This window comes from Hemitrygon akajei, chromosome 5, assembly GCF_048418815.1.
Source record: "Hemitrygon akajei chromosome 5, sHemAka1.3, whole genome shotgun sequence".
NCBI classification, from domain to species: Eukaryota; Metazoa; Chordata; class Chondrichthyes; order Myliobatiformes; family Dasyatidae; genus Hemitrygon; species Hemitrygon akajei.
In genome coordinates, this window is record NC_133128.1 from 150,897,515 (window position 1) to 150,914,306 (window position 16,792).

Genomic DNA, 16,792 nt, shown 5'->3' on the forward strand with positions numbered 1-16,792 from the left:
CTATTTCGAAAGATTTGTAACTGACTGAGTAAAATAAACTCCAACACCTTTCTGTAATGCTACAGTACTACTACCGGCAAGAGATTGCGTTGCTGCGCGAACCAAAGCAAATACGTCATAGCGTTGAGCCGGTTTCCTTTTTAGTGCGCAGGCGTATTCCTCGCAGACAGTGCGCATGTGCAAATCTTGGCCGGCCTCCTTAGCTGTGGGCATGCGTCGAGCCTGTCTCCTGTTGCGGCAATGAGCTTGCGGGATGGGAGTGAGGAGGGCCACTCAGTCAGCGCCTTAAATAAGAGATGCAGGAGTAAGAAGCAGGCCGGGAAGGATGCAGCTGTGAGTGATGGTCGCTCTGTGATAAAGGGCGGGATTGCAAGTCCTTTGGGCAGATTTCACTTCAGTCCCTGTGTTTAAGTGGGCCAGCTCCAGGCGCCTGGGTGCTCCGTAGAGGGAACATAGGTGGAGGTACCGCACAGTCGAAGGGACGAGTTCAGGTTTTAGGGAGTCAGAGGGTGAGGGCAAGGCAGTGCACTGAGACTGGTTGAAGATTCTTTCCACTGATGATGGAGCGGAGTGTATAGACTGCAGTGCAGGCCTTCTCGGTCTTCTGAGTTCCAGTGAATGTAAATCTAGTTAACATTAACGTCTCTGCACATGGCAGTCACACCATCCCCGGAATCAATTTCTAGACCGTATGCTATTCTAGGAATATGGGAATATTGAAGCAACATTGATGCAGTGGTAAATGATCAGCCGCGATCTTTATGAACAATGGAGCAGGTTTGAGAGGCCATAGGACCTTCTCATTTCTTTTGGGAGTGGGCATCGCTGTTCAGCATCTCATCTGAAAGATGCATCTGAGCGCTGCAGCGCTCTCAGTACTACCCTACCTGCATCGTTCACTTAGTTTATGTGCTCCTGTCTCTGCTGAGAAACTCGTGATTTGAATTGCAGTGATGATGAAGGCTGTGGATTTTAGCAGGGAGATCTGGAATCTGACTGGCAGGTCAAGTGTAGATATAATGTAATTAGGGATGTGTTTTGATAAGATGGGGAAATATTGTAATACTGCCATAAAAAGATCTATGTAATAATTCCATTTTGGATCAGAAAATCTATTAAGATTACACATAATCTGAAGAAAGTGCAGAAGAGGTTCACCAAGATCTGGGTTAGATGTGAGAGTATTAGCTATAAAGAAAAGTTGGGCAAACTTGGGATTGTTTTCTCTGGAGCTATGAGGCTGGTGAATTGATAAAAGCGTATAAAAATTCTGGGAAGTGTAGTTAGAATAGGTTGTTAGGTTCTCTTTCCTGGGGTGGAAATGTCAGGTATATTTGAAGTGAGAGTTATATAATCATACAGCTGAGAAACAGGCTATTCAGTCCAGTTTGGTTCATGCTGAACTAGGTGTCCTTTCCAAGCTTGTCCCATCTGCCAGTGTTTGGCCCATAAACTAAGCCTTTCCAATTCATGTACCTGTCCAACTGGCTTTTTAAATATAAATGCACCCTACAACCATCAGACTACTGAACCAGTGCGGATAACTTCACTCAGCGCAATGCTGAACTGATTCTACAGGCTCCCTTTCAAGCACTCCACAACTATGGACTCAAGTTTATTTTTATTTGCACTATTTGTCTTTTGCACAGTCTTTGTAGTTTTTCATCATTTCTATTGTATTTCTTTATTTTCATGTAAATGCCTGCAAGAAAATGAATCTCAAGGTTCTATATGATGACACATATGTGCTTTGATAAGAAACTTACTTTCACTTTGATGTTGAAATGTTGTTGTACTTCCCTCAACCTCCTCCTCGGGTAGCTCATTCCACATAGATGACACGTTCGGTGTTATTTTTAAGTTGCCCCTTGAATTAATATTAAATCTTTCTCCTCTCACCTTAAATCTCTGTTTTCTAGTTCTGGGTTCTCTAACCATGATAAAAAAAGAGTGAGTGTACTTATCCTCCTCTCTAGGGAGAAAGTTGAAGGCAATGTGCTGCCAGGAAAGTGCTAGAAGCAGATATGATAGCCGTATTTAAAAGACATTTAGAAACACATTCACAGCCAGAGAATGGCACAATGGTGATTGCATGTAGGCAGATGGAATTGTTGAAATTGGCATCATGGTCACCTTAGATAATTTCAGACAAAGTGTCTCTGCCTGTGTAGTACTGTTCTATTAAAGTGTTTAGAATTTGTGATTGCAGTATGTCATTCTTGGCAGAACTAAAAGAACACTTGTTCGTCTTGTTCTGTTGAAGAAAGTAGGGGTTTTCTTCAGACTGTGATTGAATCAGATTAGCATACAGCATAGAAATGGGCACACACCTACACTAATCCTATTTACCTGCACTTTTTCTGTAGTCAGATTTGTTTTGGTGATTCAAGTGCTTGTATAAATACTTGAATGCTGTAAGAATCTCAATTTTTCATCAGAGTGTGTATTCTCAACCCCAACAACCTTGCTTTCTTTTGTATCACCTCTAATTCTCTTGCTCCTTACTACAGACCTATGCTCCCACTTATGGACATCAGAATTTCTCACAGTCTAGTCTACTTCTGCCCATCTTGATTTAATACACCTCTATCCCCACTCCTTTGAGCTTTGTGAGGTGGTTAAAAGGAAACCATGTACAGATAGCCATAAACTTTTCCCATGCCAGCTGTCTAAAAGTGGATTTACCGTGAAGAGTGAGAGGTTTAACAGAGACCTGAGGACGAACTGTTTCACAGGGGTAGTGGTTGAAATCTGGAATGCACTGCCTGATTGGATGGTAAAAGCAGATATTTAAGTATTTAGATAAACATCTAATTCACCATCACATAGACTGAAGTGCTAGTAAATGAGACTAGTATACATTGGTACTTGAGTGGTTAGCATAGATGTGGTGGGCTGAAAGGCCTACTTCTGTGGTTCCATGAATCGTGTGTGTGATATCAGAAAGATAAAATCCAGGATGTTGAAATGAGGCAACTTAAATTGCATAAAACCACCAGGATTTGGATCTAGCACTGCCCATTAAATGCATGTGACCAATTAACATGCACATCTTTGGAATGTGGAAGGAAAATAGAGCACCCGGAGGAAACCCACACTGTAACAGGGAAAATGTATAAACTCCTTACAGTGGCGGAATTAAACCCCGGACCCTGATGGTGTAATGGTGGTGCATTAAACTCTATGATGCTGTGACACCCCACGACAATAACCAATCATTTGGAGTTGGGTCAGGGGACGTAATTGAATCTTTCGTCGGTCTTTCTGTCTGTGGATAGCTGATGATTCGGGCAGTGTCAAGATGAATTAGTGCAAAGGGACTGCTAAATAATAGGTCAGTGAAATGCCAAGGAACAAGGTCTCTTGATACTGGGTATCTTGGTTAGTTAGGGGAACACAAAGGAGGTTCTGTGGACAAGGACCGAGATTCCTGGATGGTATGTTGCCTCCTGCATGTCAGGGTCAACAACACCTCAGGATCAGCGTTCTTAAGTGGGAGGGTGACCAGCTAGAGGTCGTGGTCTATGTAGGTACCAATGACATAGGTAGAAAGAGGGACGAAGTTCTGCAAAGTAAGTTCAGGGAGTTAGGTGCTAAGTTAAAAGACAGGACCTCCAGGGTTGAGATCTCAGGATTGCTACCCATGCAAGTGCTAGTGAGGCCAGAAATAGAAAGATCATACAGTTTATCAGGTGGCTAACGAGTAAGAGGGAGAGCGTAAGATTTTTGGATCTTTGGGCACTCTTCCAGGGAAGGTGGGACCTGTGCAGAAGAGAAGGTTTGCATCTAAACTGGAGGGGATCTAATATCCCAGAGGAAGGCTTGTTAGTTTATGTGGGGGTGGTTTAAACCAGAGTTGTAGGGGGATGCGAACCAGAGTGCCATTGGAGTGGTTGTGGAGACATGTTGTTTAGACTTCAGACAGAGACAGGAAGAAAGTTGAGTGTGGTGTGATTAGTGTCCTGAACTGCATATATTTCAATGCAAGAAGAATTGTAGGAAAGGCAGATGAGCTCAGGGCATGGATCAACACATGGAATTATGATATTGTAGCCATTAGTGAGACTTGGTTGCAGAGGGACAAGTCTTGCAGTTTAATATTCTGGAGTTCCGTTGTTTTAGCTGTGATAGAGTAGGAGGGATTAAAGGGGCAGGAGTGGCATTACTAGTCAGGGAAAATGTCACAGCAGTACTCAGTCAGGACACACTGGAGAACTCATCTAGTGAGGCTTAGAGGTTGGAGCTAATGAATAAGATAGGTATGACCATGTTATTGAGTCTGTATTATAGACCATCCAACAGTCCGTGGGATTTAGAGGAAAAATTTGTAGTGAGGTCTCGCACTGTTGCAAGAAATGTAAGGTGGTGATAGTAGATGATTTTAACTTTCCATATATTGACTGGGACTCCCATACTGTAAAAGGACTGGATGGGATAGAGTTTGTCAGATGTGTTCTGGAAAGTACATAGAAGTCCCAAAGAGAGTGTACAATATTTGATCTATTAAAGAACGAGATAGGGCAAGTGACAGAAATTTATGTAGGGGAACACTTTGCATCTAGGGTCATAATGCCATTAGTTTCATAGAAAAGGATAGGTATGGTCCTCAGGTTGAGGTTCTAAATTGGACAAAAACCAATTTTGATGGTATCAGAAAGCATTTGGCAAGTGTGGATTGCAACAGGCTGTTTTCTGGCAAAGGTGTACTTGGTAAGTGGGAGGCCTTTAAAAGTGAATTTTTGAGAGTACAAAGCTTCAGAATAAAAGATAAAAATAACAAGTGTGGGAACCTTGGTTTTCAAGAGACCCTGGTTAAGGAGAAAAAGGAGGTGCAGAGCATGTGTAGACATGTAAGATCAAATGAAGAGTATGAGAAATGCAAGAGAACACTAGAGAAAGAAATCAGCAGAGCTAAAAGGCATGAAGTTGCTGTAGCAGATAGGTGAAGAAGAATCTACAGATATGTTAAGAGCAGAAGGATTGCAAGAGACAAAATTGGTCCTCTGGAAGATCAGAGTAGTAATCTATTTGTGCAACCAAAAGAGATGGGGGAGATGGATTTTTTTGCATCTGTATTTACTTGGGCTGCTATGGTGGAGATACATCTCGACCAAAGGAGGTGTAAGGTGCTCCTTCTCTCCACTAATCTGCAGGTTACACTTAGACAAGGTGTAGCACCTGCTTTACCCCCTAATCAGGTTCACATGAAGTCATGGGAGCAGGCGATGGATATCACAAGTTCTGGCTATGTGACCACTGATGCCAGGCAGACAATCCTTGAAGAGTATTGATAATAGCTGGGGTCATCCGTCTCGTAAAAGCAGTGCCCAGAAGAAGGCAATGGTAAACCACTGCTGTGAAAAAAATTGCCAAGAACAGTCATAGTCACGGAGTCCATGATCGCCTACATCATATGGCATGGCACATAATGATGCTGATGGTGATTCACTCTAGAGATGGACACAGAGTCTATAGAAGTGAGGGAAAACAACAGCAAGGTCATGTACCCTATACAGATTACAGAGGAGGAGGTGTTTGATGTCTTGAGGCAAATAAAGGTGGACAAATCACCACGGTCTTACAAGGTGTTCCCTTGGACCCTGTGGGAGGCAGGTGCAGAAATTGCAGGGGCCTTAGCAGAGATAGTTAAATCATCCTTAGCAGTAGGTGAGGTACTGAGGATTGGAGGATAGCCAATGTTGTACCTCTGTTTAAGAAAGACTCTAAAGATAGACCAGGAAATTGTAGACCAGTGAGCCTGACATCAGTAGTGGGAAAATTACTGGGAAGTATTCTAAGGGACTGGATCTCTGAGTATTTGGATAGACGTGGACTGATTACAAATATTCTGCATAGCTTTGTGTGTGGTAGTTCATATCTAACCAATCAAGTTCAAAGAACTTACCAGGAAAGTTAATGAAGTCAAGGCAGTGAATATTGTGTACATGACTTAGCAAGGCACTTGACAAGGTCCAGCATGGGAAGTTAGTCATGAAAGTTCAATCACTTAGCATTCAAGATGCAGTCGTAAATTGGATTAGACATTGGCTTTGTGGGAGAAGCCAGAGAGTGGGTAGTAGATGATTGCCTCTGACTGGAGGCCTGTGACTAGTGGTGTGCCACAGGGATCGGTGCTGGATCCATTGTTGTTTGTCATCTATATCAGCAATCTGGATGATAGTATGATTAACTGGATCTGCAAATTTGCAGATGACTCCAAGATTGGGCTCTAGTGGACAGCAAAGAAGATTGTCAAAGCTTGTAGCGGAATCTGGACCAGCTGGAAAAATGGGCTGAAAAACGGCAGATGGAATTTAATGTAGACAAGTGTGAGGTGTTGCACTTTAGGAGGACCTGCTAGGGTAGGGCCGTGAGGAGTGCGGTAAAACAAAAGGATCTAGCAATACAGGTCCATCATTCATTGAAAGTGGTGTCACGGGTAGATGGGGTTGTGAAGAAAGCTTCTGGCACATTGGCCTTCATAAATCAAAGCATTAAGAACAGGAGTTGGGATGTTATGTTCAATTTGTATAAGACATTGGTGAGGTTTAATTTGGAAGATTGTGTACAGTTTTGCTTACCTACCTACAGGAAAGATGTAAATAAGATTGAAATAGTACAGAATACATTCACAAGCCCGTTGCCTGGACTGGAAGACCTGAGTTATAAGGAAAGATTGAATTGATTAGAAATTTATTCCTTAGAACATAGAAGATTGAGGGGATATTTGATAGAGGTACACAAAGTTATGAAGGGTATAGATAGAGTAAATGCATTTAGGTTTTCTCTACTCAGGTTGGATGAGACTGCAACAAGAGGTTATGGGTTAAGGGTAAAAGGCGAAATGTATAAGAGGAACAGAGGGTGGTGAGAGTGTGAAACAGGCTAACAGCGCAAGTGGTGGATGCAATTTTGATTTCAACGTTTGAGAGAAGTTTGGATAGCTACATGAATGGGAGGGGTATAAAGGGCTATGGTCGGGGTGTAGATTGGTAGGACTAGGCAGTTAAATGGTTTGGCACAGACAAATGGTCAGTAGGGCCTGTTTCTGTGCTGAGTTTTCTATGACTCTGAGCCAGTCTGGGAAGTGGGATGAAAGATCATCTATTTAGATGGGGATCTGGGTAGAGAAGCCACACATTAACACAGTTAGACAGATATATCATTGTCATATTATTAAATTGTCATATGAATAATGTTCCCATCTTTTTTACTGCCTCATTGTATACTGAGTTGGTTGAACCTCAGCACTTCAACCTGTTACTGAACTGTATTCAGTAGTTAATCAAAATCTTGCTCCCAAGATCCATCATATCTGCAGAACAAGAAGGAAAATACATTACAGAATATGATCTGTGATTGAATGTCCGTGGATTCATTGGAAACAATTTGACATAACGTACTCCAGAGGTCAGGAGTAAACCTGAGTTGGATCTATGAGCCTGAAGTTCTATTTAGCTGCACCACTGTGCTATCCTACTTAATTTAATCCAGGAATATGGAGAATGCCACCTTCATTTGGTTTGAATATAATGCATTGCAAAAATCATTTGATAAGAAAATTACTTTTATGCAGCTGTAAATGTGGCTGTTAACAGAATAAGCAGGTAGATTAATGAGATAGGGGAAAAATGTGCACTGAAAAATATTTTAGAGGTTGAAAGGTAATGGATCAAAACAGTAAAGGTTCTAAGGATTGTGAAACCAGCAGTGAAAAATAGCTGCATATGCTGTAAATCTTTTTCCTAAGACATTAAGTCTCTTCCTCTTTTCAAGTGCTACCTTTCCAGAATTTTCTGTGATTTATCTATCACAGATTTCAAAAATGGGATAATGTATGGTTAAAGGGGTTAATTTTGCACTGTACAATGATACTTTGCAAATGAGTCCCTGTGAATGGATGTATGACATGTCATAATTCCAGATAAAATCTTTGAATTAGCACAAGTCTGCAATATTGACAGATCATACATTCTGTCATTATCAGCACAATGAGTAGTCAAGTGGAGTCATAGAATGATTATAGCATTCAAGGAGGTCATTTGTGATCGTTAATAAACATTATAAAAAAGCAACAGTTTATGGATTTCTGCAGAGTGCCACAATACTCTTTCCTCCAGTTCATAAAACAACCATTCACCATGACCCTCTATTGTCCATAACACAACCAACTTCATTTCCAAGCTATTAATATCCTTTCTGAAGTCTTGAACTTCAGCTTTGCTGATAAACCTGTTATGTAGCACCTTATTGAAAGTCCTTTGGATGACTACGTACATCATTAGATGTATTATCTTCATCAACTGTATTACTTTATCAAATAATGCTATCGTTTTGATTTGGAAGATTGACGGAAATTGTCAGAAGTAAAAAAAAATGTGAATTGCAGCTATAAATAATTTGGAAATGGTTGTTGACCGGTTTGGGATGTCTATCAAATGTTTAATATCAAAAAGTGTTGGAATGATTCAGCATATCTGTTGGCTTCCAGAAGCACCTTATTTTTTCAGCTATTAATAAGCCGGTGTGTTGCATTATGTTTCTTAAAGCTAGTTTTTTTAAAAAATCCATTTAAGATAATCATTTTTGTTAGGATTGGCATATACAAGTGGCCCTCAGGTAAATGATCATTCAAAATCTAAGTAGGCACAAGGGGCTCAGTGGTCAATTCTTGCTCCTAATGGTTTGTTCTTATGTTTGGTTATCATGGAAATTCTATTTTAGTCAGTGCTATATAACTCAGTGTGAAATACTACATGCTGCAATAAACTATGCTGGAGCACGTGCACAAACTAGTAATCTGATGGAGTTCTTGCAGTAACTTGTACTTGCAATGATAATGTAGCAAGATTGGTGAAGTTGCTTACAAATTATAGATTAAAGAAAGGATTGTGTAAGGCCCAGCAGATCTTTATGGATTGTGGCAGTTTCTCAATATCTAGCATAGTAATCACTCATTGGTGCTGACAATCGTTCATTTTGATAAAATATTTGGCTTATTTATTTATTATTTATTAAAATGTAATGGATCTTTTTAGTTATTTCATATGTTATCCTTGTTGATCATATGCTGCTATGCGTACAATAAGATGTGTATTACATATTCTGTACTCCCACATTTTTACAGTTGATTAATTCATAAAATGATGCAGTATAGAGAGACAGTTCAGTTTATTGTACTTAAAGTTGGTTATTTGGAAGTGCTGTCCAATAAATCCCACTCCATTGCCTTTTATTCACCCATATATTTATTTCTGTTTACCCTTCAGCTATTTCTTCAACTCCCTTTTCAATGTTGCTGCTGCTTAGCTGTGCTTCCACTACTCTTTCAGATCTTGATTTCAAGGCTGATACACATGACTTAAAAAGTTCCTCATGTCTCTAGTTGTACTGCTAATCACTTTTAATCTCTGACTGGCTACTTATTTTTACAATCCAAGAGATAGTTTCAATTATGTGTGTGTGTGCGCCCTTAACTCCTGGAGGAGTCGTCGGGGCGCCGTCATAACAAGCTTTTTGCACCGATCTTTTTGGTGATTGCTCATCGTACAGCGTGTCTTGGGCATCTGAAACCTGGCAGAGCCCATCCCTCTCCAGGTTTTTTTGATCAGCTAGGTCAAGTTGCTAGCCCGACACTCAACTCAGTCACGGATGGAGAGTGTGCAAGGGAGCTGGCCGGATTCGAACTCAGGACCTCTTGCCCCGTAGTCCAGCCGGTTCAATTATATCCTCTGTAAAAAAAAGTTCTTGATTTTAAATAACTCTAAAAAATTTCTGTTCTTGCCTGCTGTGAAGGTGACAACTCTATTTTCTATGATCACTCTACATAGCTGAAGTCCCTCAACCTTCTTATGGACCATTGTTACTGCACTGTATCGTTATCACTTCATAAATTGTAATTCCCTCAATTTGAACATGTTGTTCCTGCTGAGGCCTCACAATATTTTACAAAGATTGAAATCAATTGTCTTTTTTTGGAACATTTTTCCTCCTTTAATAAAGTTAAAATTATATTTTTGATCAATCGGGCCAGCTGTTAACTTCAGAGCTTTAGATGCCTGTTTCTCAGTTCCTTTAGAATTTTCAATTTAGTTCATTTATCAATTTAACAAAAATAGGTGTGGCAAGCACACAAAGGGGAGAAAATATTAATATTTCAGCTAAGTGAGTAATCCTCCATCAGAATTGGCCAGATTCTTTGACTCAAAGCTTTAACTACAATATGCTGCCTAACTTGCCTTTTGTTTCGCTTTTGCTTTTGTTTTAGTTCACATTGGATGGCATCACACTTTTCAGTGCTAAATTTTACTTACCATCTTTCTGCCCATCTCTAATGTTGACATCTTCCTAAAATATGTACAGTTTTTCTGAATGTCTTGTTATATTTCCAATTTTTATATTACCTACAAAATGAAATTGTGTCCCATTTGCACGACCTCACTGAGAACAGCAGTGGCTCTAATAGGAACCTGTGGGAAACACCACTGCACATTCCCTCCAGACTAAGAAATTATTGTTTACTAATACCCCGCCTTCTGTTCTTTGTCCTTGTTATAATCTTGCAATAAAACTTACGGAAATCAATCAGACATAGAGAATCAAAAGCCAAATAGCACAGCGACAAGCCTTTAGTCCATCAAATCCCTGCCAACTATCAAGTACACATTTATACTAATCCAACAATAATCTCATTACAATAAAATATGATAATTCACTCTCTGATTTTAGGAAATCTTGGCAGTTCATCATCTAGCTACTGATGCTCACAGTCCCTTTTAATTCACCGGGGCCCTGGTTGTCACAAGCTCTTCAGACTTACTGGGAATTTTATCATATGGTCGTGCAATATCTAAAAGAGAGTATTAAAAGTGTGTTGGAATAACATTCAGTTGTCTGGACAGCCTGCTAGTTCAGCACCACCACAGTGTTCTAGGTTAATCATGTTTAATGGTAATTCTGCCTGCATGCTCATGTGGGGAAACGACTATAAAACACCATTAACCTAGGGAGTCTCTATCACTGCAATGCTCCACCCACCCCACCTCTGCCAATACACATAGGGAATGTAGAGAGAGGAAATAGAAGCACCGTGGAGAATGTATGAGCTCCACAGAGATGACACCAGAGATAAGGATTGAATCTGGATTACAGGAACTATGAGACAACTCTAAAAGTGAAATCATAATTATTCTAAAGGGGCCATTTATAGGAAGACAAGCAGGTGCTGTATGGAAATGCTTCGTGTAAGAAGACTAGGTATTCAGTGATCATAAAGTGATTGAATTCTCAGACTAATAATCCCGAGGCTGATATAACAATCCAGAGACCTCCATCAAATCCCATCACCATCACTTTGGTATTTCAGCTAATAATCAACAATGCCCACAACACAACCAGATTATTGTAAAAACTCACTAATGTCCATTAGGGTTTGAAGGGATGGAGTGTATTCTGCTGTCTTTTACTTATCTGGTTTGTATTTGACTTCATATCCACCAGCATGATTGACTCTTAAAGCGTCTCTGAAATTGCTTATTAAACCACCACTACAGAATGCTGGTCAATAAATACTGGTCTTGCCCAGATCCTGAAGAAATTTTTTTAAAAAAAATCTGTCTTTGAAAATCTACTGCAGGAATATGCTGATGATAAAAGGGTTGACAGAAATGCAGCAATCTTACTTGCAGTTAATGCAGGCTCTTAGCTTGTATATTTTTAACATTAAATTTTAATGCAAAATGGAGGCTGCCAAAAAGAAACTAGAGCAATATGCAAATAGTGAGCTGTTATTACGAAGTGTTTTTTAGGCAAACTTCACTGTATCAAAAAGATTTTACTTTGCTGTTCTCTAATCTGCACTCTGAACCTGCAGACTAATTTCAGTGATATTTTGGGTTCTTTTGACTGCATCTCAAGGTCCATACATCAAGCCTTGGTTTTGCAGCTGCCTGTAAAAAATTCGACAAGCCATACCATTCAAACCTAATAAAATACATTGCAAAAGACACACACACACACACACTCTCTCACTCAAAATTGACATTCAGGTTTGTGGGCAGATGTGTATGCCTATTTGCTTTCAGCATTGTGAAGTCGCCCATTTTCACTATCATTATTGATCTTCCTGCAGGTTCAGGGTACGAACGACAGCAGTATTGTCAGCAAGTATTCAATGGTCAATTTGGGCTACTTCACTGATGGATTCCTGAAAGAATTTGTACATAAAACCAATAGAAGAGCTCCACTCATAAATCGGTATGGTACTGTATTATATATTTTTAGTTACATTGCAAAATTATTTTGGCACCCTGAACCTTGCACATTGAGGGTGGTGACTTTGGTATAATTATATTTGAGAGTTGCTTTGCTAACAAGTTGGTGCTTTTTAATGATTTCCTCAACCCTCTGAAAGAATTGACTGAGTGCGTTCTATTGTGGATCATACCTGACAGAAGCAGCCATTGCAGAGGTGTGAGTCAGATCAGATTAGTTTATTATGAAATGCACCAGGATGCAATGAAATCCCTAGCTTGCATGAAGCTCACAGAGTAAATAGTATACGTATAGTAAATAAATATGAAGTGCAAAACTATAGAGTGGTGGAAAGATTGTTGACGACATGTTGTTCTGCTGAACATTGTGGGCATGCTTCATTAATGCCAAAGTGTGTGGCTACATTTGTGGGCTGCCCCCACCACATTCTCATTGAGTTGATTGTTAATGCAAATGATAGATTTCACTGTATGTTTTGATGTGTGTGTGATTAATAATAAATCTGAAGACTCTAGTGTAGATCTGAAGTAGTACAAAAGATGCTGAAGTGACAACAGAATAGCCGAGAGAATCAGAGTTAAGAGAATGAGAACACACTAGGAAGGGGGTGTGATTGATCTGATTAGTTCAAATGTCTGATAGAAGAGGAGAAAAAAAAACTGCTTTTAAGTCGAGCCATACGATGAGAGCATTAGCAGGCTTTTCACAATGTAGTTATATCCCATACGGACTGCAGATAATCCCAGCAGGGAGAAGTGGAGTGGAAACTCAAGATGATTCAGCACATCCCTGTTGAAAGTGCTGAAGCCAGAGTAGAATTTAATGTACAAATTCAGGTGCTACTAGTTAATTCAGCAGAGTCTATGATGGTATAGCTTAGCAAATGCTTTTTAGCATGTCTAGTGAATGAAAAAATTCAAGATTGGTTAATGCCATTTCCTGTACACAAGTGCAAAGGAGAACAAAATAATTGTTACTCCAGATCAAAAGCACCACAAAAAACACAAAAGGTAAAGAACACAATAACAATAATAAAAAAAATGATAAATATAAGTACAAAAGATAGCTTATATACATAGGTTGATTGTATGTCCATAAAGTGATGGTAGGCACAGGAGTGTCTATACATAAGGACACTGATAGAAAATAATGAAGTGGTGGAGATTGGGAACTTGGAGAGCTGGGATATTGAGTGGAGCTGTTGATCAACTTTATTGCCTGTGGAAAGTAACTGTTTTTGAGTCTGGTGGTCCTGGTGTGGATGCTATGTAGCCTCCTTCCTGGTGGGAGTGGGCCAAGCAGTCCATGAGCAACGTGGCTAGGATCCTTTGTGATGTTACTGGCCCTTTTCCTGCACCATTTGTGTATATGTCCTTGATGGTGGGTAGGCTGGTGCCGGTGATGTGTCAGGCTGGTTTGACTGCCCATTGTAGAGCCTTCCTGTCCGTCATAGTGCAGTGATGCAGCTTGTTAGAATGCTCTCTATGGCTCATTTGTAGAATGATGTAAGTATGGATGTGCATAGTCCAGTTCTCTTCAGCCACCTCAGAAAGGCATTAGTGAGCTTTCTTGACTGTGTAGAATGTGTTCTAGGACCACAAGAGGTTGTGAGATGTGACTTCCAGAAGTTTGAAACTGCTTGTAGTTACCACAGCTGTATCACCAATATAAAGGGGGGGGGGGGGTGTTGCAAGTTTTCATGAAGTCAGTAACCATCTCCTTTGTTTTGTTGACATTCAGGAAGAGGTTATTTGCCTGGCACCAAGTCTCAAGCTCTTCCACCTCTTCCTCTACTCTCGTTGTTGTGGGGATGAGCCTCACCACTCTTGTGTCATTGGCAAACTTGACAATGTGATTATTTGAGTGTAATCTATGCCCTTTTAAAGTGAGAGTAAATTTATTCTTTGTAGGAACCAGTTTAAAGAACTATGGACATTAATAAAAACTAACAATATAAATAAAATTGATAATATAAAATTAGGATCTATTGTTAATCATCCTTGTTTGATTTCTGGCCATATATTTTTATTAAATGCTGAGGACAGGCAGTTTTAGAAGGAAGGTAGTATTAGTCAGTTTAGAAGTCTATAAGAAGTTAGATGATGCGATACAATGAGGATACATATTGCATTTGTGTCAATATAAGAACTTAGGGCATCTGTTATGTATGTTCTTATGAATGAAATACTTTAGAATACACCACAATATACAAAGCTAGTCATAATGGATTTTGTTTCTCTCTCATGACAATCAAAAGATACTGCCTAATATTGTCTTTTGACATGATTAGAAATGTGCTAAGATATTCATAGATAATTAGAAGAAAATAAATTAAATTTGTAGCATTGTAACAATGGGTCTTGTCACAACTGTTGGTTATTATGGAGACCTTGAGCTACTTTTAACCTGGTGGTTATTCAGATAAAGTTCTCACTGATAGATGTCAGTCTTCTCCTTGCACTTCTATAGGTAAATTTGGCTGATCTTGTATCCTGCTAGCCACCTTGTTGGACCACAAAGAACAGAGTCCTTGACATTGTGGCAGTGTGTGAAAGCCAGTCACAGAATCTAGATCAAGTATAAAGCAGCAAAAAAAAAAAGACTTCAGATGGGTAGTAATTTTTATGTGTTTTTTAGAACACTGCTAAGGCTGTTAATAACCAAGAAATCATGCAACATTTTGAGAGTTGTGAACCAAGCTGAGAAATGCTTTAAGCAATTAGGGTTGCTAGTTCTGTTTCAGGCTTAATGAATTCAGGCTTGAATGGAAGTTTGACATTTTGCAAGAAATTTTCAAACTGACAAGTGGTAGAGGGAACACCACCCTGGCTCCTGAAAACCACAAAGGATGCCACAGGAAGGAGGCCTTTCTGCCCGCAGAGTCCAAGTCAGCTAAATCTAAAAGATTTAACAGTAACAACTTTGGGGAGATGTCTATTCAAATACATTGATATATATTTTTTGCATCACAGTAAATGGAAATTTTTTCTTTCCCTTTAAAGTGGCTACTATGTGAGGGCAAAGGCAGTGGATTATAGTGTGCGTTGCTTCTTAAAACATACCGAAGATTACCCTTGTAGACAAGTGAGTACATTGTTTTATTCTATTTTTATTGTATTTTATCCATGGAAATAACTTATTAAAGCAATATTAACATTATTTAGTTTAGCAATACTAAATGTATTGAGTTGATGAGAGAAAAAGAAGATGAACCATGTGCAATGTACATTTCTTAATATCATTATGTGGCTCTTCTCACTGAATTAGTTTCTTTCGTCCCTCTCTGTTTCTGTGAGGAAACAACTAGTTTTCTGTTTAGTAGTTCCCTTGGGTAGACCATCCATAGTTGGATGTAAAGGAAACACAAATATAAATCTGCATTTTGTTACGGTAAATAGTACCTCATAGAACTAAAAATATGGTAGTAATTCAGATGTTAAATTATCAAGCTTGTAATCCATACAACCAATTTCAATTCCCATTGTGGTTGCTGTGGGAATATAATATTTAGTTAATAATCTGTACTTTAAAAAAATGTAAAAACTGTTGCAAAAGTCCATCTGTTTGACTAATGTCCTTCGAGGGAAAAATCTGTCCTGTCTAGCCTCATGTGACTCCTGGCTCGCAAACATGAATGTCACTTAAAGGCCGCCAAAATGGTCTTACTAACCGCGCAGTTCAATGGAAATTAGGAGACACGTGGGACTGCTGATGCTGGAATCCAGAGCAATAAACAGTCTGCTGGAGGGAGTCAGTGGATTGGGCATTAACTGTGAGAGATGAGGCATTGTTGATGCTTTGGGTCAGAAACCAGCATGGAGAGGGGAGATAGCCATTATAAGTAGGAGAGACGGAATGGTGAGTTAAGTGCCCAGGGTGGACTGAGGAAGGGTGCAAGATGGCAGGAAAGTAGCACCAAATAGGAGAGGAGAGAGGGAATGGGTGATTCCCTGAGGAATCACTGAGTAAGGGTGCACAGTGACAGGTGGGTAGCACCAAGCAGGTGAGCGGAGAGCTATGATGGTAAGGGAGGAGGTATAAGAACAAGTGTAAATTTTCTGTGATTACAAAGGAAAATGTCTTGAGGTCACGGAGCAGTGACTGGTTCAATCCTTCATCCATCTACCACTCTCCTAACTCCACCTCTCCTCCCATCACTACCTGATACAAACTGCTCAATATCTTACACCCCAGCTGAGTCCATCAATCACCTGGGGCTCCTGTCTTATCACTTCCCCTCTCCTCTTTATACTGGCAGTCTGCCCTTTCCCTTGTCCACTCTCAAACTTGATGTAGGCCTTTGGCCTAAAATGTTGACAGTTCTTTTTCTTTTACTGATGTTACTCAACCCACTGAGTTCTTCCAGTACATCGTTTATTACAAAAAGAATGGGCCTTAAATGCTACCCCAAGCATTGATGTCCAGATCTTACAAACTGATTAAGGTGTGACTAGTAACTTGTACAGTATGAGTTTCAAGATCGAGTATTCAAAATGTTCTGTAATGTGTTGTCCATGCA

At 39.8% G+C, this 16,792-nt stretch overlaps 1 protein-coding gene across 3 annotated transcripts in view; it reads left to right on the plus strand.

The window, feature by feature from the left end:
* The first annotated feature begins 203 nt into the window (after positions 1–203).
* lcmt2 (leucine carboxyl methyltransferase 2) overlaps positions 204–16,792 on the plus strand; it is a 37,363-nt gene continuing 20,774 nt past the window's right edge. For all 3 annotated transcript variants that reach the window (XM_073046865.1, XM_073046867.1, XM_073046868.1), the window contains exons 1-3: positions 204–333; positions 12,131–12,255; positions 15,276–15,357. In XM_073046865.1, the coding sequence (XP_072902966.1) occupies positions 241–333; positions 12,131–12,255; positions 15,276–15,357 (300 nt within the window). In that variant the 5' untranslated portion in view covers positions 204–240. The remainder of the gene's footprint in view (positions 334–12,130; positions 12,256–15,275; positions 15,358–16,792) is intronic.